We start from the raw sequence: 23,686 nt of genomic DNA, 5'->3' as shown, positions 1-23,686 counted from the left end.
ACGCCTTTACTTAAGTCAATACTCAATCCCATTTTGCTGGAAAGGTTTATTGGTATCTATAAACCATGATGGCTCCCCTGGAGGGGGTGTATCTTCAGGACATTGTCTCCTCCAGCATACCTCATCTCTGTTTTCATTTTAAGTGTCTCTTTTTTAACACGTTTGACGACATTGGCATTGGATGGCGGGGGGGGGGGGGGGCTTTCCTTGGCGGAGTCGACTTTTACTTACAGCAGTAAAACGTGAACTCTCTGGAGTTTTTTTTACAGCAAACAGATGCACTCTCACCGCAGCATGTTGCGAGGAGCTGCGGCTTTAAGACATGTCTTCCAGCTAATTATGTTTTTATGAAGGAAGTGGAGCAAATTTCCGGATAAATAAGCAAATCCATCGTCATCAAGTCATCAAATCTGCTAAGAACCGTCAAAGTCATTATCCCAGAGGCAGGCGGGTGCTCAATCAAAATTACCCACGCTGTATATTCATTAGGACAGACTGTGAAATATGGGCTGTTAAAACTTGAGTCATTGTCGCCTTGGAAACTGATATTACTCACTTCCCCTCAAGGTCATGGCACTGACATGCTAATTTGGCTTTCAATATGTGTGTGTGTGTTTCTTTGTGTGGCTCTTTTGTGTCAGGGAACTGCAGGATGAGTGAAAGGATGTACGGCTGTGGGAAGAGGGAGTAGGAGTAGGAGCACGGGAGTTTTACCAGGGTGTTGGATGTTTAGTATATCATAAGTTGCATTTCAACCAAGAGTTCCAGGGTCTTTTAGCCCCCAGGACTACTGTACCCTGAACTAAAAGGTCCCTGTGCTCCCATTGTGGTCTGCGTTTCGACTGCAGGCTGAAGTCCTGGAAGATTGTGCAAATCAGACCTATGACCTATGGAGAAAAAAAAAAGTAAATGCACTACACCACCAGACCAGTAGAGGGCAGTAAAACAAAGACAAATGCCATTCATCACAGATGACTCATGAGCAACACAACAGTTAGCCTGTTAGCATGAAGAGACTCAGCTGGCGCTGTTTTAGATGGTGCTATATTTCATCACAGATGGATTCACTGAATCAACACGTGAGAGGAGATAAGCGAGAGTAGCAAAGACGTTTCAACACGCCTTTAAAATCCTTTTAAACTCAAAAGCCGTGGCAGAGATCGGCCGGTGTTTTGGTTTAAACAGCAACCCTGTTAACTGGAGACTCTCAGCCGGATGCATCCCTCATAAACGTCTTTAGACGATCATTAAATATTTGATGAGGATATTTTGAAATCTTAATACAAACTAAACTAGTTTGAATTCCCAGGAACTCCCTCTGTGTTTCAACAGCTGTGTAAACTCCACAAACACTGACACGTTCAGCTGAAGGTCTCCAGTTTACAGGGTCACTTTTAAAACCGTAACACCAGGAGGAGAGACATATTCACGGTGGGCTGAGAGAAGGCTACTGTTACAAGCTGCTAAATCAAGAGAATCACAGCTTCTTCTTTTGAAAAGTACACACACATATAAAAAAGATAGAACAAATAAAAACTAATGAAAGAAAGAGAAATCAAGTGAATCACAGATGTGTGTGATGTTATTGTGGATGGAGGGCGGAATGAAAACAATGCGGTTAATCTACCAATCAGACACATTCACCATTGCAGGCCCCGCCCCCCGAAAGTCCCGGGACCTTTGAAAAGAACTACCCTCCTCGCAGGGGCTTTTAAGGGGGGAAGATTATCTACCCCTGAACTAAATTTAGACCCTGGGTCCACTGGTTGAAACACACGTAGTTCCAGGGTAAAGTTCCTCTAGTTCCCTGGTCAAGTTCCTCCTGTCAAAAACCACCTATATATGAAGCAGGAATCAAGCATCATTCTGCCCTCACACGCCTGAGTTTCCTCCTTTTGTATCATTGTTCCCCAAGTCAGACTCTGATCCAGCCCTCTGCCCTCCTTGAGAACACTGTTCCTCTCCAAGTTCTTTTTTTTTTTAACCACGAGAGAAAAAACTGAAGCTTCTCGTCCAGAGCCGGCGTTAAAATAATGGCTGCTGTGGTGCAGCAGGGATGAGATAAAGCCAGCACCCCGGAGTGTGCGTCCCAACTTGTGAGTTCAAATCTGTTCCTGACCTTGAGTGATATTTGGCAGAACTTTGTGTTGTGGGTACTGGAAAGCTGTTATGGCTCCTCTGTGATGCATTCTATTATCATCGTCGGGATGGTTTCTGTCTGTTATCCGGGTTTTAAACCATGAAGAGCAGAAGTAAGTACTGTAGCAAGAGACCTTCATTGCCAACAGAAATAATTCAATGTATGAGGGAGAGGTCATACAGAGAAGAAAAAAAAAAAAACACTTTCCAACAATCCACAGCCGCCTCTGTTGGACGTGCACTGCGATTTTAAATGAACAGTAAATTATTTCAGACCTTCGTATTTGACCTGTTTCTGCATCTGTGTGTCCTTGCTGCTAATGCTTTCTAACATTTATCCACCCACACCTTTATTCTCCATTACAATGAGGGAAATATCCAACAATACACGGCGTCTGATGACATTTCCCTTGAATAAAAGAACCTTTCCTCCTGAAAATGATTTGCATTCCCACACCTGAGTTGGAGACTTTTTCACTTGACAAAGCCTCAGAGATTTGTCCGGTCATTGCGAGACACTGCAGTCATGCAGCAAAATGAGAGCAGTGTCTGCTGCTCCCCTGGGACACAGCACACAGCAGAAGGCGTGCTAAATAAGAGCCAGGGCTAGATTAACGGTTCGCTTTTTGGCATTTAAGCCCAGTGGCAATTTTTAGAAGTCAAAGAGAGGGGAAGATCTATTAAATGCAATAATAACCTTGGCAGGAGAGAAAGAGATAGCACACTTCCTATCTATTTACAGCAGCTGAGTTTAGTTCCACATTAACACGAGGGTCTGTGTTGTTAGTCTCATTCTGTATACAGTAGCACTTTTAAGACATCTCCGTCTTCCGTCCCTGTTTTGTGGCACATTTTATAGTTTTGTGGTTGATTGCTTGCAAAGATGGAGTTTTTTTTTTTATTAAAATGAGCTTAATTAAAAAAGTAATATCTAGTAGAAAAGCACTATAAAACAGGACAGTTTATGGCCAAGCAGCCAAGCATTCTGTGGCAAGACAGGAATCTGTTTCAATAAAATAAATAGAGCATTTGTTATGGGGCTGAAATGCTGACACCAGGCAGATTTGAATAGAAGCATTATACCATTGCTCCATCTAGTGGGCTGTAAGATATATCACTGATGACACACTGAGAGGCATCCAGCAGTTATGAAGATGAGTTTTCTGGATGAGATGAGCCGGGAACTATTGACTTTAGTCTTCAGAAGCTTGGGACTTTCAGGACAAATTCTTGAGGATTTGAAGTAACTTTTTAGAGGCCAATGAACTCAGCACCTCAGTGCCAGGAGAGATCAGTATTTTAGCTGGGCGAGCATCAATGTTAGTAGTTCAGTCAGTGCAAAAGCAGAAAATCCCATGCTCTGTGTCATTTTTACCTCAGCGGGAAGATTGCTTTTTCCATCAAGGTCAGAGACGGGTTACTAACCGAACTGTGCCTGCTCCTCCAATCCCCCCTGAGACTACTCCACAGATCCCCCCCCCTTTCCCCTTCATTCCTCTAAACCACCCACCTGCACACAAACCGGCTCACCTACACATCCCAACGCTGGCACTCACACAAACAAGTGCATACTGAGACCCCCCACCCGCCCGTACTGCAGAGCGAAGCCTATTCCCACAACAAATCCATAAAGTTTACCTGACTTGGGCTTTCACACAAAAAGAACATTTCCCCGTTGAGCCCGTGCTGTGAGAAAACATGTTACAAACAACACCGGATTCAAAGTTAGTCCCTCTCAAGGGGGCTTTCACGTTATAATTAATATGAGCTGCACATCTTATAGCTGACAGAAGCTGTGAAAAAACAATGAGAATATCCTCTCCATAGAGCCATATGCCATATTGTGAGGCTCGCCTTATTTGCAGGCAGCGCTCAGGATGCATTCCCGTTTTTTTTTTTTTTTGTGTTTGTGTAATTTAATTCTCCTTTTCATCATCAATCAAAAGCACCATAAAACAGCAGTGTCTAAGTTCAATTTATGCACCAACATGTTCCAGACACATCAATGATTTTCCAAGCAGACGCATTTCACCAGCGCGACCCAGAGTGGGCGAGCAGCTAGGCGCTTAAGCATCTGCTCAAGGACACTCTGACTGGACACCTGGGCAGCCTCTTTAGTGCTTGGCTTTCCTGCTGCAACAAACCTTTATGCTTTGGCTCGTCATATCATGGCAGTACTTGAGATATCCACATGATGTCAGTGCTGTGAGAAAATAACACTGTCCTGTATTGTCCTCAGATTTTTAACCCTAGAACACTGACGTTGGGTGATTTTCATTATGTTGCTGCTGTCTGAGTTGCATGGGTCCCTGGGTAGCTTCAGGCTGCTCTCTGGTGTCACCCTTCTACCATTCCTGTTCTTTTCAGCAGGCACATGTTGTACCAGCTTTAGCCCCCGATATGGAATGAGCTTGACAATGGGTTAAAAATGTCACATTCCATCTTCAAGACAAAATCTAAAATTGCAACTTCTGGCAATGTGTGATTAATTCACTGATCATATCAATGCACCCACTAATCTATGTATGTAACCACAATATTGGGATTGTCTGTTGTGTGTTTGTTATTTGTCTTTTAGTGTGTTGTTGTATCTTGTGTATGAGCCAATTCCTGAGTTTATATTTATATCTATTTGTTGAAATATATTTTGGTAATATCTACAGGTGTGTGTGTGTGGTGTGTTCACTAATGATTGTGATCCCTGCAGGTCCGAGGGCTTAAGAGCAAGGTGCTGCAGCTTAGCGGTGTGGCTGACTGAAGCAGACCTGACAGACAGTCTTGGTTTATATCAAGCATTGATACAGTTTTGTTTAGAGTTTATTTTCTTTGATAGATTGGAAATCAAATCACATATCAGAAATAAAACCCATCCAGTATCTTGACCGCTCATCCCGTTAGGGGTCAAGGGGGGCAGGAGCCTATCCCAGCTGGCTTCAGGCGGAAGGCAGGGTACACCCTGGACAGGTCGCCAACCTATCACAGGACTAACACAGAGAAACAGACAACCATTCACGCACGCACTCACACCTACGGGCAACTTAGAGTGACCAATTAACCTGGTGAGCATGTTTTTGGACTGTGGGAGGAAGCAGGAGTACCCGGAGAGAACCCATGCATGCACAGGGAGAACATGCAAACTCCACACAGAAAGGCACCAGCCTGGCCGGGAACTCAAACCAGGAACCTTCTTGCTGTGAGGCAACAGCGCTAACCACTGCATCACCGTGCAGCCCCACAAAAAAAAAAAAAACATTCTTTATTTTTGAAATGCATCCTCTGGACATTTCATCTTTTTTTCTCAAGCAACACAAGCGTCTACAGTAACAGTCAGCCCAGGAGTGATTCACATAAAAGGATACCGTGGACACTACATTTTGTGTGTTGCCACTTTATTTGTGGGAAATTGGGTCCCCTAATAAAAGCTTTAAATAGCTTCCTTGGGGTCACTCCTTTCCACACATCCAACCATTGTGAAAATGTTTACTGAATATATATACAGTGTTGGACACCCTTAAAATTTTCCACAATCTCAAATATTGTCATGAAATATTTGTGAAAAAGTATTTTTTGTGTTTCAAGCATTAGACAGAAACAAACAAATACAAATTATATTTTTTTTGTTTATTGTTTACAAGAAAAACTAACAAAACTAAATTCCTGACAGTTTCAATATGTCAGTTCTCAACATTGTCGCCATCAAAGTCAACAAATAACAGAATGTGTTCAAAACTGAACAAAAAAATTAAAATAAAACTGTCTGTGACTGCACTGAAAGAAATTGCACTGGAAGACCTAAGAGTGATTCTCAATGCAATATTTCACAAATGCATGGGATGTCCAAAAACTTTTTTTCCACCACTGTAGATGTAAATTTGTGATGATGTGTGTGAATAAACTAAACTAAGACCTGTAGTGTTCGGTTGATTTTCACCTGACGTGAGTGATGAGAGTAAATTCTTATTGATCCAGGGAGACTGTGCCTTCACTGGATAAGGCTCATGTGTCCCAGGAATGGGTGGCCCAAAGAACAAGTTCCCAGCTCCATTATTAAAGAAAAAAAAAATAATTATCATCAATGATTCCCTAATTTTTCACCAATTTTGGAGCATTTTTTAGCGTCCCACCATGATACTTTTTAGCGTTTTATGAGATGTTTTTTACTGGGGAGTACAAGAGGAGTACTTCAATTTGCAATGTATTGTTGTACTATGATATATTTTGATGTGAAGTATTTTTTATCAGGTAAAATATACCCGATGTTAGTGATGGTGTTACCAACTGTTACGTCAGTGTCCTGAAGTCTCCTCTGATTCCTCATTTGTTGTGTTCCCTCCTCCAGATAGTCCCGTTCTGACCAGCCGTGTGGCCGTCACTGTCCATGTGTTGGACATCAACGAGTTCCCTCCTGAACTTGCCAGCCCGTATGAGACCTTTGTGTGTGAAAACGCCAAAGCGGGACAGGTGAGTCCACGTGTATTGTCTCCACTCCCTCCTCTGAATTGAACACAGCTTTTTTTTTTTCCACACTGTGATTTTCATGTGAGTTGACAACTGTTGATTGGAGTGTTGTTGTCCTCCCACAGAGCTCATACAGCCTTAAGGTGGTAATTGAATACGTTCTAAAGGTGTTAAATTGAATGTGAAAGCTGTGTATTAACAAAGAGGAGTCGTTGCTTACACCTTGAAGAAATAAAAGTAAATTTTTAAAGGGGGTGAAATGTAGTGGTGTGTCTCTGCTGTGGTAAATACACACGTTTAGACTTCAAATTGAGACCTAACAGGGGGTTTGTTTCCTGTGTCTCACACAAGGTCACTTGAATAAAACCTTTTATTTCTGGGCGGTTTGCAGACAAACCCTCCAGCGCGGAGCATGAATCTAAATCTTGAACTGATTGTGTCGTGGAGTTCGATCCAGCAGGAGAAGCAATCATAAAGCAAAGCAGCACTTTGCATATCAGCATCCTCGAGTACATTTCAGATGATGTATTTGAGATGCAGTGGAGAATTTGCCTGTGCGCATTGTAAACCACCTGTGCCTGTAAATTAGCCCATTAACCAGCATCTATATGCAGTTAGCGTGCGGAGGGAACAGCTTCTTTGGCAGTCTATCAAATTGCTGCAGACTCCTCATCACATCGAGAATGTTTTGCCGGTCCTCAGGCCCTGTTGCAATCAAAACAACGGCTGTGCCCTGCATTTGAAGGCATCACTGTCTTTCTAACATGAAGGTTGGATGTGGATTTCGCCATGTTCACCACCTTCAAGAGAGAGATGAGAACAGAAAAGAGGGTTTGATGCTGAAATCAGAGGAAATGAAACACCAAAAGCAAAAATAAGTATCGAGGTTGAGTACTCTTTGATTTGAGTCTTCCTACAAGGCCAAAGTTTTTAATATTTCACTCCAGAGAACTGTGATTTTATCTTCCCTGCTGGTGCTCTCCACATTGGTTGGAAGCATAAAAGACACTGTTTTAAATCTTGGTTTTATTGCACCAAACAGGATTCAAAAATTTCCAATTAAAATTTTTATTACAGTTTGATTTCTGCTTTTGTTACGAGGGCAGAGGAAGATGTAGATTAGGTGAGTTAAACACCCCGAATGGAGAATAACTAAAGATGTTTGTACATTTTTCACAGCAGTCATTGCCCTTATTATATTTAATTTAATATCAAGTCAAGTTCTATTAAGTACACCTTGAGATGAAATGTTGTTCCTCCAGGACCACGATGCTACAAAGACCCTTAAATCAAAATTATGAGTATACATAATCAATCAATCAAGCTTTATTTATATAGCACCTTTCATACAAATCAAATGCAACCCAAAGTGCTTTACAGTGATTGAAAAACAAGAAAGAAGCAGAAAAAAAACAATGGCAAGACATATTAGGGGAAGATAATAATAATAATAGAAATAATAATATTAAAAAATAAAAATAATAAGAATAACATCAAATAAAATAGAGAGTAATGCACACCAAAAATAAAATATGTGTAATTAAAAAAAGTTAAATCATCAAAATTAAGGATAAAAATAGTTAAAATAAATAGATTTAAAAAGGGATAAGAGTTGAAAAATATATACTAAGGCTAAAAATATAAATAAAACTGAGTAGATAAATAAAAATTAAGTAAATGAATGAATGAATAAATACAGAAAAATAGAACAAGATAACAGTTAAAATTACTAAAATAATAAAGCAACATTTAAATCAATATTATAGTATTCCAATATGTGGTGTAAAACTAACCAACATAGGCTGATCTCTCAGTACCTATAAAGTGCAGTAAGTAAGTAGACATAGTGTAAATATTTCCTTGAACAGACTTTAATATGGAGACAGAGACTTTTAATTTTTATAACTTTATGTGCAGATGGAGAAAATTGCTTGAGGATGAGATCATATTTATTGGATATTGGAGTGGGGGGAATGTATCATCATAGACAGTATATCCAAACATTAGGAGATGCAATACCAGTCAAAATTTAGGACACACCTTCTCATTCAATGGTTTTTATTTATTTTGATTATTTTCAACATTGTAGATTAATACTGAAGACATCAGAACTATGAAATAATCTGGTTTTGCCATAATCTGGATTACAACAGTAGTCAAATAGGACTATCCATTGTGCACTAACCCTACCTCTGAACAACACAACTGATGGTCTCAAACACATTAAGAAGGCAAGTCATTCTACAAATTAACTCTTGACAAGGCTCATGTTAATTCGAAACCAGTCCAGGAGACCACTTCATGAAGCAGACTGAGAGAATACCAAGAGTGTGCAAAGTTGTCATGAAGGAAAAAGGGGGCTACTTTACAGAATCTAAAATATAAAACATATTCTGCTTTGTTTAACACTTTTTTGCGAATTAATAATTATAATAACAATAATCCAATCACCTGCGTCTTCTGCTGGGAGTTAAATGAGGAATTAAACATAGTGTAACACACGCTGAAAGCTCAAATGTAAACAAAGAGAAGAGTAAAAGCCATAAAACAATTGCATTATTTAACGTATGTGGATGTATATTTAACAGAGCTGCAAACATCATGCAAAAGGTGTCCTGTTTTTTCTAACAGCATCACTTCCACTTCTCTCCTATCACCTTTATCCTCCTCTCTGTTACTTTAATCTCTCTCCCTGCTTCCCCCCCTCCCCTCTCTCTCTCCTCATCTCCTCACATGCCCCCTAGAGTTGAATTTACACTTTCCTGCAGTGTTCCCACAGCGTGATGCCACCAGGTGTTGCATACAGCCGCTAGACGATAAAGAATTGCAGATCCTCGCGTGTAAAATCCATTACAAGTACCCACTTTGTGATTATCTACACTCACAATGGTGACAAACACGACAATCACTTGTTTTGGAGTGTGTCGCGCCGCCGCACGACTTCCCGTGGATTAAACTTGCAGCCAGGATGAAGCCAAAACACGAGAGGTGCGGGGAACTATTTCCATGTAGATGTGGCTTTAAACTGAGGTTTGCAAATAAAAATGGTCAGGGCTGGAAATGTATTACAGTCAAACATTTCCTTATTTTAATATTCACTGCAATCAGAGTCCTGACTGGTCAACTGGTCAAGTGTGAAATGAGAAAAAGCAACCACAAAAGACTCATAAACCGAGTGTATTTACCACTGTGGAGCTCTATGTATTTAATAAACTTAATAAAGGAGGAGCTGTAATGCCCGTCTTTGCTCTTTAATGTTCTCCCCTTTGCTTTCTTTAAATGCCACATTCAAATGTTCCCCTTCTGAATCAGTTTGTCATGCTGGCATCATGGCATTTTCACATACAGCATTTAGCAGACTTCCTTATCAAGCTCGGCGCACAATGCTACTGAGTGCAAAGGCAATATACACTTAAAGCCATTTAACATATACAATAGCGGCCAGTAATGAGGAGTTGCAGTAATCATGACCATACTTATGATTGAGAGGCGGCGGGAAACACTTCTGAGCACAAGAAAAAAAAAAGCATGACTGATTATAATTGTTAGTCTATTAAGGAGAAAAGGAACCGTATAGCTTTTAAATGGCAATAAATGGTTTGTAAGCACAGAAGCTGAAGATGATCTGTGTCCTTTAGTAACATTTTTACAGGGAACAAAAAAAACAATAGAAAAAAGTTCACATTGAAGCATCACTTTGCAACTCAAGGAGGATAAAAACAAAACATTAAATGAGCATTAAAACCATGCATGTGTTGTATGATGACAGTGTGAAAGGTATTTTCTGTATCTGCAAGGAGAGAAAATACATCATGTCAGAAATGGAAATATATAAAAGTCCTTTAAAGTGTAGGTGTTTTGGTGTAGCTGCAGCTTCTTTCTGCTGCTGCTCTGCTGTCTGCATGTTGGAGCTCCGTGAGGTCGGGCTGACACATGCACAAACGCACACACACACACACACAAACGCCGGCCACTACATATCAGTGTTTACGACACTGAATGTCTACTACTCAGCTGAAACCAGGTTTTCAGTATCAGGTCTTTATGACAGGGCTGCTAACAAAAGGCCCATTTCAGTTTTGTTTTCTGTGGCCCAGAAAGAAGCTTGATGTGTGTGTTTCACCTGGGAGATAACCTAGAGATGAACCTCTCCACTCCTCCCACTCTTCACTGACACACACTGATTATCAGTGTTTTAGTTAACAGCACAAAACTGATCACAGGTTAAAAATAATTCAAAGTCAGTACATTTGAGGTGATTTGTAGAGAAAGTGACAAATAGTGACACCAATGTTTCAGTAGTCTGCATGATGAGCTACGCAAACTGTATGTGGTGCAATCCTGTTTTCCAGTCCATGTAGAGACCAGGGATTGGAATCAGCTCTAGTCCTGTGCTAATACACATCTGCACCAAACCAAAAGTGTCGTACAGATATGGTTTGGTAAGAATAACAAAGAACCATAGACAGGATAAGATCCAGTCCCATCTTACAGACAGGACTCAGTCTGATCTCATCTTAATCCACCATGAGCAGAGCACTTTGCAGCATTTAGCAAGTTACAGTGGCGAGGACAAACTTCCCTTTAACAGGCAGAAACCTCCAGCAGGACCAGACTTGTGTTAGACATGAACTAGAGTATTGACTGCTGTAGATCTTGGGAGATGGAGAGGAGGAGTGGGACTACATTTCTTGATTAAGACTGTTTTATTCAATCAATCAGTCTGTATTTGTATAACGCCGAATCACAACAAATGTTATCTCAAGACTCTTTACAAACAGAGGCAGGTCTAGACCGTACTCTCTGTCATATTACTAAAAAAGACCCAACATCAAGATAGGATAAGATCCAGTCCCATCTCCCAGACAGGACTCAGTCTGATCTCATCTTAATCCACCATGAGCAGAGCACTTTGCAGCATTTAGCAAGTTACAGTGGCAAGGACAAACTTCCTTTAGCAGGCAGAAACCTCCAGCAGGACCAGACTCATGTTAGACACACATCTGCTGAGACCGTGTTGGAGAGAGGGAAAGAAGGAGACGATCATGGTGAGACAGATAGTATGGTTTTAGCAGCTGGAGTCAGGCAGAGATCCAGAGGAACCTATGAGACAAGGGAGATCTCATGGACGCCAGAAAGGTCTATGGTTAGTAACATTAATGGGACAGGAAGAGTTAAAATAAGCGACAAGCAAACAGAGGGAAGAGAGGGAAAGACAGGATCCATGAGTGTCAGTTCCCCTGGCTTTGCAGCATTTAGCAAGTTACAGCGGCAAGGACAAACTTCCTTTAACAGGCAGAAACCTCCAGCAGAGCAGAACGCATCTACCTTTACTCTTAATGTCTGATATGTTTGGTACAGTTAGATTTTACAATTGATAATGAGTGTTTTCCCACAGTTAATGTGCCTTACAAAACATTTACCTGTCGTAATAAAAAGAAAACAGGAAACCATGCTCATCAAATACATTATTTTTATCCAAGAGAAATTCATAGTCAGCAAAGAACAGTTGTATAAGGATACAAAAACATCCCTTTAATGTTTCACTCCCATCTTCACACTGAAGACAGAATCAAACCCATTGTTTCTAAGTGTCGGTTTATTTTACTGCTAACCACTCACTCATGGATTTTTGTGTGAGTGTTGAATATGTACTTTAAAAATGGCAACAAACTCACTAAAAGTAAATGAGGCATCCTAACTCTTCATCATTCACAGAAGATAGAAACAGTACGTTACAGAGGGGCTGCCAGACTCCTCTCTTTTATCCCCCCTTTTCTCTCTACTCTCTTTTCTACACTGGTCTGTATCCAAATTTAACAAAGTCAATCAAAAACTTCACCTACTGTACGTATATAGTGAGTTTGTTCTTGGCTGTGGATACTTCATTACATTGATATCGTTTATGTCTGGCATGGATCAAACCAGGGGATTCTGCAGCTGCATGGTTTGTTAATAATCTGCTCCTGTACCTGGACTCTCTGCAAAACCTCCCCTCATTAAGACTGAAAATCACTTTAAGTGGTAGAAATGTTTGAAAAGCATTCATTATTTTTTTTCCTGATTTCCCATAAAAGGTTAGTGTTTATGTTTGCTGTCGCTACATTTACACATCACTAAGCAAATGACTTCGCCTGATATCAATATTAACAGTTTGAAGTGTACAGCTGCTGTGGGGAAACACAACAGAGCCCTCATCACACCTGGTGTCAGTCTCACTCCTCTGCAGGGACTTTTTATTCAGATACTGAGAGATAAACAGAGAACAAACACGGTGGGGGTGATATGACGGAGCACCAGGGCTGCTTAGCTGCATGTGGGTGATCCAGGGTCGAGGTGTCAGGTCTGCAGCGGGTCAAAGAGGAGGAGCAGACTGGTTGTGCAGATAGGTGGGTTGGCAGGACAGACAGCCACTTTCAGACAAAGCTCTGAGACGTTTGGGGAATAGAGGAAAGCAGGGCGCCGTCAGCAGTCTGGTACAGAGGAGGCTGAATCAGCAGCCTGTGTCGTGCACAGAGAAGGTGGTGCATGGTTTCAGTCACCTGTTTTACACATTTGCTTGTCAAAGTGGAGGAGGAGGCGTGACTTAATGCTGGATTCAACAAACTTGCATTTTTCCTTTTTGTTGTTGTTGTTGTTGGGTTTGCAGTTTGAGTTAACCTTGTGCTGTCAGAAGATTTACCGTAATATCAGTACAATGTAAAACAACTGGTTTCAGTTCGGGACTCTTCAACAAGCTCCAGCAGTTTCAAATGAACTTAATCCATCACACTCTGTGTGGAGGTGATCTACAATTTCTACAAGTTATCAATCTAATGCTTAGCAACTGTATCCGAAACTACCCAGGGAGGTATTCACTGCCTTGTTTCAGCGCTGACAGCTCTGACATGCCGTCAGTTCAGGTCACGTCGATACTTATTCTCAATGTTTTATAATTCCACATTTTCTGCAAGAAGAATATGACCTTTGGTGGAGTTGTGGAGTCTGATTTTAAACTTAAAATCAACATTTTACATAGAAGTAGCCACTCAAACAAAACATTGTAGTTGTAGAAACCCACACACGGATGTATCCATAAAACAGGAGAACTTGAGTTTAAAATGAAGCTTGTTTTTGTCAAAGTTAATCTAATTTAGCCTTGTTGTTTGTCTTCAATGATCCTGATTATGTGTCTTTTTGCTTTGTTAACAGGTAATTCAAACATTCAGCGCAAAGGACCAGGATCTCCCAAGCGCAGGACAACAGTTCTCCTTCAAATCAACAAAGGAGGATGTCAAAAACAAGAATTTCACCATCCGGGACTTTGGAAGTAAGTGTTTCTGCATCATGACCTTTAACCCCCCTCTTTTTTTTTCTTATCTTATGGCCTGGTTAATCATAACCCTTGCAGCTGCATCCTCTAAACTAGGGACATCAGCACTCCCAGCAACAAGAAGTAGTTCCATACGCCTGACAAATGAGTCTCTTTAAGTGATATGGATGATAAAGATACAGAGCTTGTATCCAATTGCAGTCTCTGAGAAATGAAGCAGATGGCACATTAATGACTCTATATGAAATAAGTAGAAGGTGATTTGTATGATTAAATAGCTGAAGTGTATTAATGATAGCTGTTAAAGTTAGGAGACAATCAGAATCAGAGATACTTTATTCATTTGTAAGTTAAATAGATTAGAATGAATTATGTTGGTATAATAATAGAAATATCAATATGCATTTATTTATTTGTGTATTTATTTTGATTCATTCATTCATTTACTTGGATCCCATTAGCTACTTCCAAGGTAGCAACTACTCTTCCTGGGATCCACTCATGCAAACATGAAATTATAATCCTCACAGATTACATGATTAAAAGTTCAAGCCAACATATAAACACAATAATCATAATAAATAAAATCAGAGAAGTATCAGAAAAAATTAATAAAATACAATAAAATCATGATGATAAAATAAAGAAAATAAAACCAGATAAATACAAGAAAAATACATATAAACATATAATATAATATAATAAGATAGAATTAAATAAAATGAATATAAATTATGTCAAAACAATGGTCATAATGGTAATAATGCAGTCAAGGGCTAAAAGGAAATTACTCCAGACTAAAAAGGTGAATTTTAAGTTTACTTTAAAAAATAAATTAAGAACAATAAATTATAATGTAGATTTATTTTACTGATGACCAACCTTTAGGTCAGTGCATTTTAAAGATGTTAGCACCTCCTATCATAATAAAGACTCATAAGTCTCCATGAAGCTGCTGTTATGCAGAAACCTCATATCTCCATTTTAATGTATTTATGTTTCCAAAAATTGAAATTTTTGGTCACTCTAAATCTGATTTATACTTCTGCGTCTCCCCTACGCAGCAGGGGCTGACGCAGACATGAGCCCCACATACTTGTGCGTCGATGTGTCCGTGTCGCGCAGTAATTCTCCGCCGAAACGCCTGAGGGCAGTGCGGTCTCTCTGATAGCCGGCCGCCTGCTTCCGGTCCCGCTATGATCTCTGTTTCCTTTTCCACAGAGTCTCAGAGCGTGTTATGTTAATCTACAGCTGATACATGTTGCTGTTTATCATACAGACATGATTACATGAAGAACAGAGAGGAGGAGATGAAATACACGGCCGATGTGCGGCCGATGTCCGGGATCCCGGAAGTGTTGTAAATGCGGGAAAGACAAAGCCGCCGAGCAGACCAATCACAGGGCTTGCGGTCCGCGTTGGCTCTACGGGGAGTTACATTTTGGAGGAGGTGCACGTCAGCTACGTGCGTAGGCCTCGGCGTAGGTACGGGAGCTACGCGGACCCCCGGCGTAGGGTACGCCGTCGATTCAACGCAGAAGTATAAATCAGCCTTAAGTGACCCGCAGTGGGCATTACAAAATTCAGCCAATCAAAGCATTCCAAATAGCGTTTGACCAAATCCCATCCTGTGTTTTGTTGTCTATAAAATACAGTTTTTTTTATTTCCTGTAAAGCTGTAGTTTTGGAGATATGAGGTTTCAGCCTGACAGCAGCGGCATCTTGGCAAAAGCATGTGCATTGCATTCAAGAATGTATTAAAAGCATGCAAAGAAAGCAAATAGAATGAATAGTTGTGTTAAAGTAGATAGCAACATGCACATAATACCACTTGACATAACAATGCCAATGCAGAGAATTGAGATCTACGTATTGAACCAATAATTTGCTCATCATATAGAAGATGGAATCATTATTGTACATTTGAGTTCGGCTCCAAAGTAAACACTGTAAGAAACACATTTTCAAACTAACTGACCCTTGACTGCAATAAATCTTACTCCACTGAGTACCAAAAATAAGACTTTATTCATAACTCTGGTTCAAATGAAATGGGTTATTGATTTGTTAAAATGTTGAACTTTTGAAGTCGTGTTTGTGAGTCTGTCAGTCTGCTGAGATAGATTGAGTTAGTTTGGAAGTGTGATCACCTTCTCAGCTCAGGTTATTAGTCAGTTAAAAAGTTTCCAGCTCTAATCCAACAGGACCGGCACGTCTCAGTGCAAAAAAATAACCCCAACACATGCAGTCAGATGTGTCTTCTGATCAGGCATATATACGACACTCTGCAGCGTGCACCAGCCCAACCCTTTGAAGTTCAACCAGAAAGACGAGTAATGAAAAGTGGGACATGGCAGGATGTAGCCGGGGAAACGAATGCATTCACCATCCTTGACAAGCCCAGGTCCGAACCTCTGATCCAGTTTTACCTTTTGGACACACTGTCTTGCAGTTCCCTGGCTGCCAGAGGCCTCTGCGAGCACACTCTCCGTATACAGAGTGAGATCTGATAGGCGAGGACAGAAAATACAAACACCATGGACACCGCGGACAGGTTCAGCGCAGAGAGAGAAAGAGGAAGAGAAAGAGAGAGAGAGGGAAGGAGGGAGGGAGGGAGCACATACAAAATCACAGTTGTGCGCAACATGCAAGGTGTGCTAAAACGCCTGACCTCCTGTCAAGAAAAAGTGCCAGGCCTCGTCAGTGGTACAAACCCGACTGGACAGGGGTCACACAGTCTGGCTCAGCAGACAACACCGGTTGAGTCCAATCTGACGTGCTCTCTCTCTCTCTCTCTTCTATACATTGTCTCCTTCTATCCTTCTTGCCGTCATCACACCTCCTGCTGCTTTCCAAACTCTTCCCCTCTTCCATATTTTGCATCATTTTGCAATCTGGTGCTCTTCCTCTGGAGTGAGCCGCCTGCATAAAGTGATAACAAACTAACAACAGATCCCCGTCGTTCTCAAGGTGCTGGTAGGCAGAGAATGCTTCACAGTGTTTCAGGGAGTGATGTTCGGGATGTGGATCATAAGCGGTGTAAATGCTAAGGCAGGCCTTTGATGCATTTCTAGATTCTCTTCACATTCAGAGAGGATTTTGATATCAAACATGAAGAGTTATCAGACATTGGAAAGTTGTTTCTATCTCCTCATACTTGGACCTCCAGCTCAGAGGGCTTTCTGATTGATGTGAGGTTCGAATATTTTCTCTCACTTTGGTCAGAACACTGTCTGAGATCAAGGGAAAAGCACTCACTGCTCTACTTACGGCCTTTAAATGCAAATTTGGAAGACAGTTTTTTTTGAGGAAGACCACATACCGCTTCAAAACAGCTTTGAACACTTCCCCTTTTTGATATCTTGTTTTCATCGCTAATTGCTAAGTTTCCCCCCCCCCCCCCTCTCTCTCTTTCAGACAACACAGCTGGAATTGTGACAAAGCGGAGCGGCTTTCGACGGCGTCTGCAAGAGATCTACTTCCTCCCCGTGGTGATCGACGATAATGGATACCCGCCCAAAAGCAGCACCGGCACGCTGACCATCCGAGTGTGTGGCTGCGAATCAGACGGCTCCCTGTTAACGTGCAGCGCGGAGGCCATCTTTCTCCCCGTGGGCCTCAGCACGGGAGCTCTGATCGCCATCCTTCTATGTATCATCATCCTGTTAGGTGAGACCTGTTGTCTTCAGGCTTGTGAGCATCCCTCATTCTGGCACTAGTGGTCATTCATAATCATCAAGGAAGCAGGAGCGTTTTATGAATAGCCTTGGTGCTCCAGCTATAGTCTTTAACACTTAAAATCAGGACAGGGTAACCTCCCACTTTGGCAGCTCTGCATGGGTATAAAAGATAACCACGGTGATAAAAGGATGAGCATATCATTTTTTAAAGCTTAGCTTCATTTTAAAAAGTACTTTACGAGCTTCAGTAATATGAATACACTGAAGCCCATCATTCTTTGGGTCTGTTAATATGACAAATCTTTAACATCGTCAGTTCATCTTTTCTGGAAGCGTCTGTCTGCTGAAGTTTAAAGTTGTTCTCATCTTCTTCTCCATGATTCTCTTACACATCAAACATTTTACTGAAGGCAAAAACACGGGCATACTAAAAAACTGACAAACACAATAAAGGCAGATGGCTGTCTGACATGAGTCTGGTCCTGCTTGAGGTCTCTGCCTGTTAAAGGAAGTTTGTCCTTGTTTATCATTTGGGGATACACAAATAAAGACTGGTTGATTGAATAAAACAGTCTTAATCAAGAAATGTAGTCCGACTCCTCCTCACCATCTCCCAAGATCTACAGCAGTCAATACTTGAGTCCAAGTCCCAGTCTAACATGAGTCTGGTTCTGCTGGAGGTTTCTGCCTGTTAAAGGAAGTTTGTCCTTGCCACTGTAACTTGCTAAATACTGCAAAGTGCTCTACTCATGGTGGATTAAGATGAGATCAGACTGTCCTGTCTGTAAGATGGGTCAAGATCTTATCCTGTCTTGATGTTGGGTCTTTGTTAATAACATAACATAGAGTACGGTCTAGACCTGCTCTGTTTGTAAAAGCGTCTTGAGATAACACTTGTTATAATTTGGCGCTATATAAATAAAGATTAATTGATTGAATACAACAGTCTTAATCAAGAAATTTAGTCCGACTCTTCCTCTCCATCCCCCAAGACCTACGACAGTCAATGCTCAAGTCCAAGTCTAACATGAGTCTGGTCCTGCTGGAGATTTCTGCCTGTTAAAGGAAGTTTGTCCTTGCCACTGTAACTTGCTAAATGCTGCAAAGTGCTCTGCTCATGGTGGATTAAAATGAAATCGGACTGAGTCCGGTCTGTAAGATGGGACTGGGTCTTATCCGGTCTTGATGTTGGGTCTTTGTTAATAATAGAACTTAAGGTAAGGTCTAGACCTGCTCTGTTTGTAAAGAGTCTTAAGATAACGTTTGTTGTGATTTGTTGTGACGACAGCAACAGAAACCATGTCTGACCCATGTCCCATCTGTTCACATTGAGGAGACAGGTTTTAGGACCTGTACTGCAGCCAGACACCAGAGGGAGCTCTACATATTTTGGCTTCACTTTTGAGGGGCTGTCATGTCGTCCATGTTTCTTTTTTTTTTTTTTTATAGCTTAGCGTGACAATTGGTAACCTCAGCAAGAAATTGAGTCTGACTCTTCCTCTCCATCTTCCAAGACCTACTGCAGTCAACACCTGAGTCCAAGTCCAAGTCTGAGTCATCAGTGCTCAAGTTAAACTCCAGTCTGAGTCATGGACTTAAGTACTACAATGCTGGTATCAAGTGTCCAAACCTTGAACTCAGCTTCACTTCTCCCAAACCAGGAAGCTTTCATCACTCAGCGATGAGTCTTCATAGTGTGGTCTGATCCATGTGTTAAGTTTGTTCCTTCAAAATCATCCTTGTTGCAAGTTAACACCCCAAAACACAAATGAACGCCTAAATCCTCACACACTCACCATTCGTGTCTCCAAACACACCAGACTGACCCTTCACGTGGTCTGGCACCTCTCCAGTTGTGTCCACAATTAATTACGAAACGCATATGACTTTGGACATTCAATGAGACGTTAAAGATTGGAGGGAGGTGCGCTTAGCTCTATAAACCAAATCCAATCTTACCGCTCTGTGGCTGCTTCCCAGGCTACAGCTTTTGCACTTCACCCAAGGTCACGGCTGTAAAACTCCTCCTTAATTCCCTGCTATTAATGTCCAAACTCATCTACATAACAGGAAGGAAGTAAATGTAGGTTTATGACATCATATTCTGAGTTATGAATATGAGACGGCCGGTTGTAAAAGAAGTTCCTCTTTAATAGTGGGAGTCAAGGCTAGCTGTGACCTTTGTATTGAGCTGTATTTATATTTCTCCATCTATCGAATATATAATCCTGCGCAGAAAAATCCATAGTTGAACTCCTCATCATAAATCGCTTTTTCATCGCCCCTCATGAATGTATTCATTTGAAACATCAGCTTCAGTTTCATTGTTTTATATGTGAGGGAACATAAAAGCACACGGTGTGCCGTGGAGCTCGTGTCGGTGTGTTCGCTCCATCTGAGAAGAATGTCTTCAAAGCTGTGAGTCGACTCACCCCCGAGGCTGCAGCTGACGCCAAACTGTCATGCCGTGGCGGGGGGAAAATCAGAACTCACACTGAGAACATTTCCATAGAGCCACTTAGCTGGTGCGCAGGATTTGTCAGGATGACCCAGTTGTCCTGTAAGGAGGAATGACGAGGGAAATTAAACAGACCAGCGCCGAGGCTTTTATCTACGTCGCTGCTTCTTCCTAAAATGATTTGGATATGCTGCACCCAGTGACAAGCTGTGTTCAAGCTGTGTGACTCAGAAGAAGTGAGTGTTGTTGAAGTCTGTGGGAGATCCACTAGGGGGAGCTGGCACACTATACACAGGCTGATAACATCGCCTGGAAGAATGGAGAGAAGCAGTGAGGAAATGAGATAAAGCAGGGATGAAAGGAAGAGACCTACTTAAGACTTTTTTTCACTCTGAATGTATTTATTGGACTACTTCACGTGACTGATTTCACTTCCATCCTGCCCATCGCTCTTCCTTCCATATGCAACAGAGGGAAAACACATATTTTACTGCAATTTTCACTGAGGAGACAGGGAGAGGGATACACGGGGAGACAGATTGCTCTGACAGGAGAAAGAGAAAGAAGGAAATTTATTGTAGCATTATGTGTAGAGAGAATCACACTGTGGGACTCCTGCGTCTAAAATAGGCAGAAACCTCAAGTGAACTCTGAAGGGGTTGCATGCTAAAGCAGCAACAAATTGCTTTGGGTACATTCTCAGTGGTACAATTTCACCCAACAGTGTTTACAGTTCTTGTGCCATCCATTAAAAAGTATGTAATGCTGCCAGCACACATTATTTGCTGAGGCACAAAAGCAATTCAGGTTGGAGTCGACATTGATTCGAAGGTCATAATACGTCTAGACGTTTATGTTTGGGGTTGAAGTTCTGCTAAATTTCCATGAAGAGTGCGTTTTAGATGTCTGGGCACCTTTTTAACCACGCTGTCGCTGAGATTTCATTCATTGTAGTTTGATGTGAAGCGGGTTTGAATCAAAACGCTACTAAACATCAAAACAATAATGGCAAATACTAAAATTAAGATGTTAAGGGCTCGAGACGATTTCAAGGTGATGGATCGAATAGGTGTCTGGACTTTTGACATGCCCCAAAAAAGGTACAAAATTTTATGTATGTAAAAGATGTTGAGGTATTTTGGTCAAAACCAAAGTTGTAGATCAATCAATTAATCAATCAGACTTAATCTATAAAGCGCTTTTCACACTATGAAATTTTAACACAGTGCTGTACATAAAAACAACTTAAAATAGAATAAGTTAAAAATAAAATAAAATTGGTAAATAAAGAAATAAAAAGACCCCCCCATCATAATCCCAACCCCAGCCCAGACCCCAAACCCACCCCACAATATTAAGGTTATGTAATATTATTAATAATAATAATAATAATAATAATAATAATGATAATAAAAGTAATGATAAAAACAATAATAACAACAATAATAATAATAATAAAAAGTAATAATAAAAACAACAACAATGACAATAAAACAATAATAATAATAATAATAATAATAATAATATAATAATAAAAGTAATAATAAAAACAACAACAATATTAATAATAATAAAACAATACTACTACTACTACTACTAATAAAAAACAACAATAATAATAATAATAATAATAATAAACAATAATAATAATACTAATAATACTAATAATTATAATAACAATAGTAATAATATTAATAATAATAACATTAAAATCAATAATAATAATATTCATAATAATAATAAAATTTATAATAATAATAAAAACATTCATAATAATAAATAAATGCAAAATGAAATACAGAGTTGCTGAACAATCAGCCAATAGACTGAATAACATTTTCCTCTCCAGATCAATGCTGGACTATTGCTACAATGGATTTTTGAGCATCCAAAAAACACAATTTGATCCTAAGTCCCTTTAAATCTCTGGACGTATACACAGTATTACAAAAGTATTACAAAACCTGTGCTTCATGGCTTAAAGTGATACAATCACGTTTCTCCTAGACAAGATCAGTGAAAGGCAGAGTAAGGTTGATATCTTGAACATTGTTTAACCTGTACTCTCTGTTCCCTCAGTTATCGTGGTCCTCTATGTGGGCTTAAGAAGGCAGAAGAAAAAAGAAACCCTCATGTCATCCAAAGAGGACATCCGGGACAACGTGATCCACTACGACGATGAAGGAGGCGGGGAAGAGGACACGCACGCTTTCGATATGGGGACGCTCCGCAATCCCAAAGTTGTCAAAGAGAACCTCTTCCGGAGGGATGTCAAACCTGAGCTGAAGCGCGGCCCCAAGCCGCCTGTCTCTCAGGACAGCGCTGACATCCGAGATTTCATCAACCAGCGTCTGCAAGAGCACGACATGGACAACTCGGCCCCGCCCTACGACTCTTTGGCCACGTACGCCTACGAGGGCAACGGTTCTGTGGCCGAGTCGCTCAGCTCCATCGAGTCCCTCGCGGTAGACCACGAGGAGGACTATGATTACCTCAATGACTGGGGGCCCCGCTTTAAGACACTGGCAGGGATATTTGGCGAGCAATCAGAAACTCATTCGGACTCAACCACAACGGAAAACACACATTGATGTTATTCACGGACTCTCAAAGCAAATATGTAACAATGTTCTTTTGGATATTTTGCGACACACAATGTTTTACCATCGTTTTCCTCCACTTTCTTCTGTTCTCATGTTTTTCCAGCTCACTGTTTTCTATTTCTTTTGTGGTACTTTTTACCATGCTTGGTCCCAAAATTGTAAAAAAGAAAAAAAAAGAAAAAAAGTGAGGGAACATTTGGTAACATGATCAGATGAGCAAAGCAGCCATTCAATTACCTCTCAATTGAATGTTGTTTCTTGTCTTACATTCGGTTTCCTCTTGGGGAAAAAACACATACACACGGAAATGTTGTCATTTCCTAGAACATCCTTAAAAAGTGCCTCAATATAATTGTTATTTCACTTGCTATTTCATGCCACATATCCAGTGTTGTTTCTTAGAACCCATAGGTTAAGCTAATCCAGTGGGCTAACTGTGCCACTGGGTTATTATCTACCAAGACCAATGTCAACTCTGTGGGGACAATGAAATGGCCCGAGTTTGGCCAAAGATGTTTTGAATGTTATTTATTGTTCTATTTATTTATTGGCTGATTGAGTTGGATTAGATTTTGTGTATTTATCTATTTATCTCTCAGTCATTGATCTGTATTTTTATTTTTGGAGACACACAAGGATTTTTGTAATTAATCATGGCCCACATGAAAATGTACGTTTCTGTTCGGTGGGTCCTGTGAATAGACTTGTACTAGAGTTGTAAAAAAAAATTAATTAGGGCTAAATACTGCAGTTCAGTCATGTAATAAACACAGGTTTCTTAAATAAACAGCACTTGGACAAAAATACCCTTCCTGTTTTTACTCGCATTACATCAGATCTGTTGAATATATGAGGTAACTCAAACAAATACTTCACTTTCTACGATTCAACTGTGTGTGAGTGGTATGAAAAGGCACCAAAGAGCTGATAAGCACACAAAGTAGAATAACAGAAAGGTTAAAGGTTACATGAAAGATGAGAAAAGATCATTTGTTGGCTCTATTGGTGCTACTTTCAACCAGGCCAGCAATGGAAA

At 40.6% G+C, this 23,686-nt stretch overlaps 1 protein-coding gene across 1 annotated transcript in view; it reads left to right on the top strand.

Annotated features, from left to right (window-relative positions):
* LOC117828881 (cadherin-12-like) overlaps nucleotides 1–23,456 on the top strand; it is an 84,418-nt gene extending 60,962 nt beyond the window's left edge. The window contains exons 8-11 of the mRNA XM_034706249.1: nucleotides 6,479–6,600; nucleotides 13,789–13,906; nucleotides 17,327–17,578; nucleotides 22,127–23,456. Coding sequence (XP_034562140.1) covers nucleotides 6,479–6,600; nucleotides 13,789–13,906; nucleotides 17,327–17,578; nucleotides 22,127–22,638 — 1,004 coding nt within the window. The 3' untranslated portion in view covers nucleotides 22,639–23,456. The remainder of the gene's footprint in view (nucleotides 1–6,478; nucleotides 6,601–13,788; nucleotides 13,907–17,326; nucleotides 17,579–22,126) is intronic.
* The last annotated feature ends 230 nt before the right edge of the window (nucleotides 23,457–23,686 follow it).

This window comes from Notolabrus celidotus, chromosome 17 (genome assembly GCF_009762535.1).
Source record: "Notolabrus celidotus isolate fNotCel1 chromosome 17, fNotCel1.pri, whole genome shotgun sequence".
Taxonomy (NCBI): Eukaryota; Metazoa; Chordata; class Actinopteri; order Labriformes; family Labridae; genus Notolabrus; species Notolabrus celidotus.
Note: the sequence above shows the minus strand (reverse complement) of the source record. Positions and strands in the feature narration are given on the sequence as shown.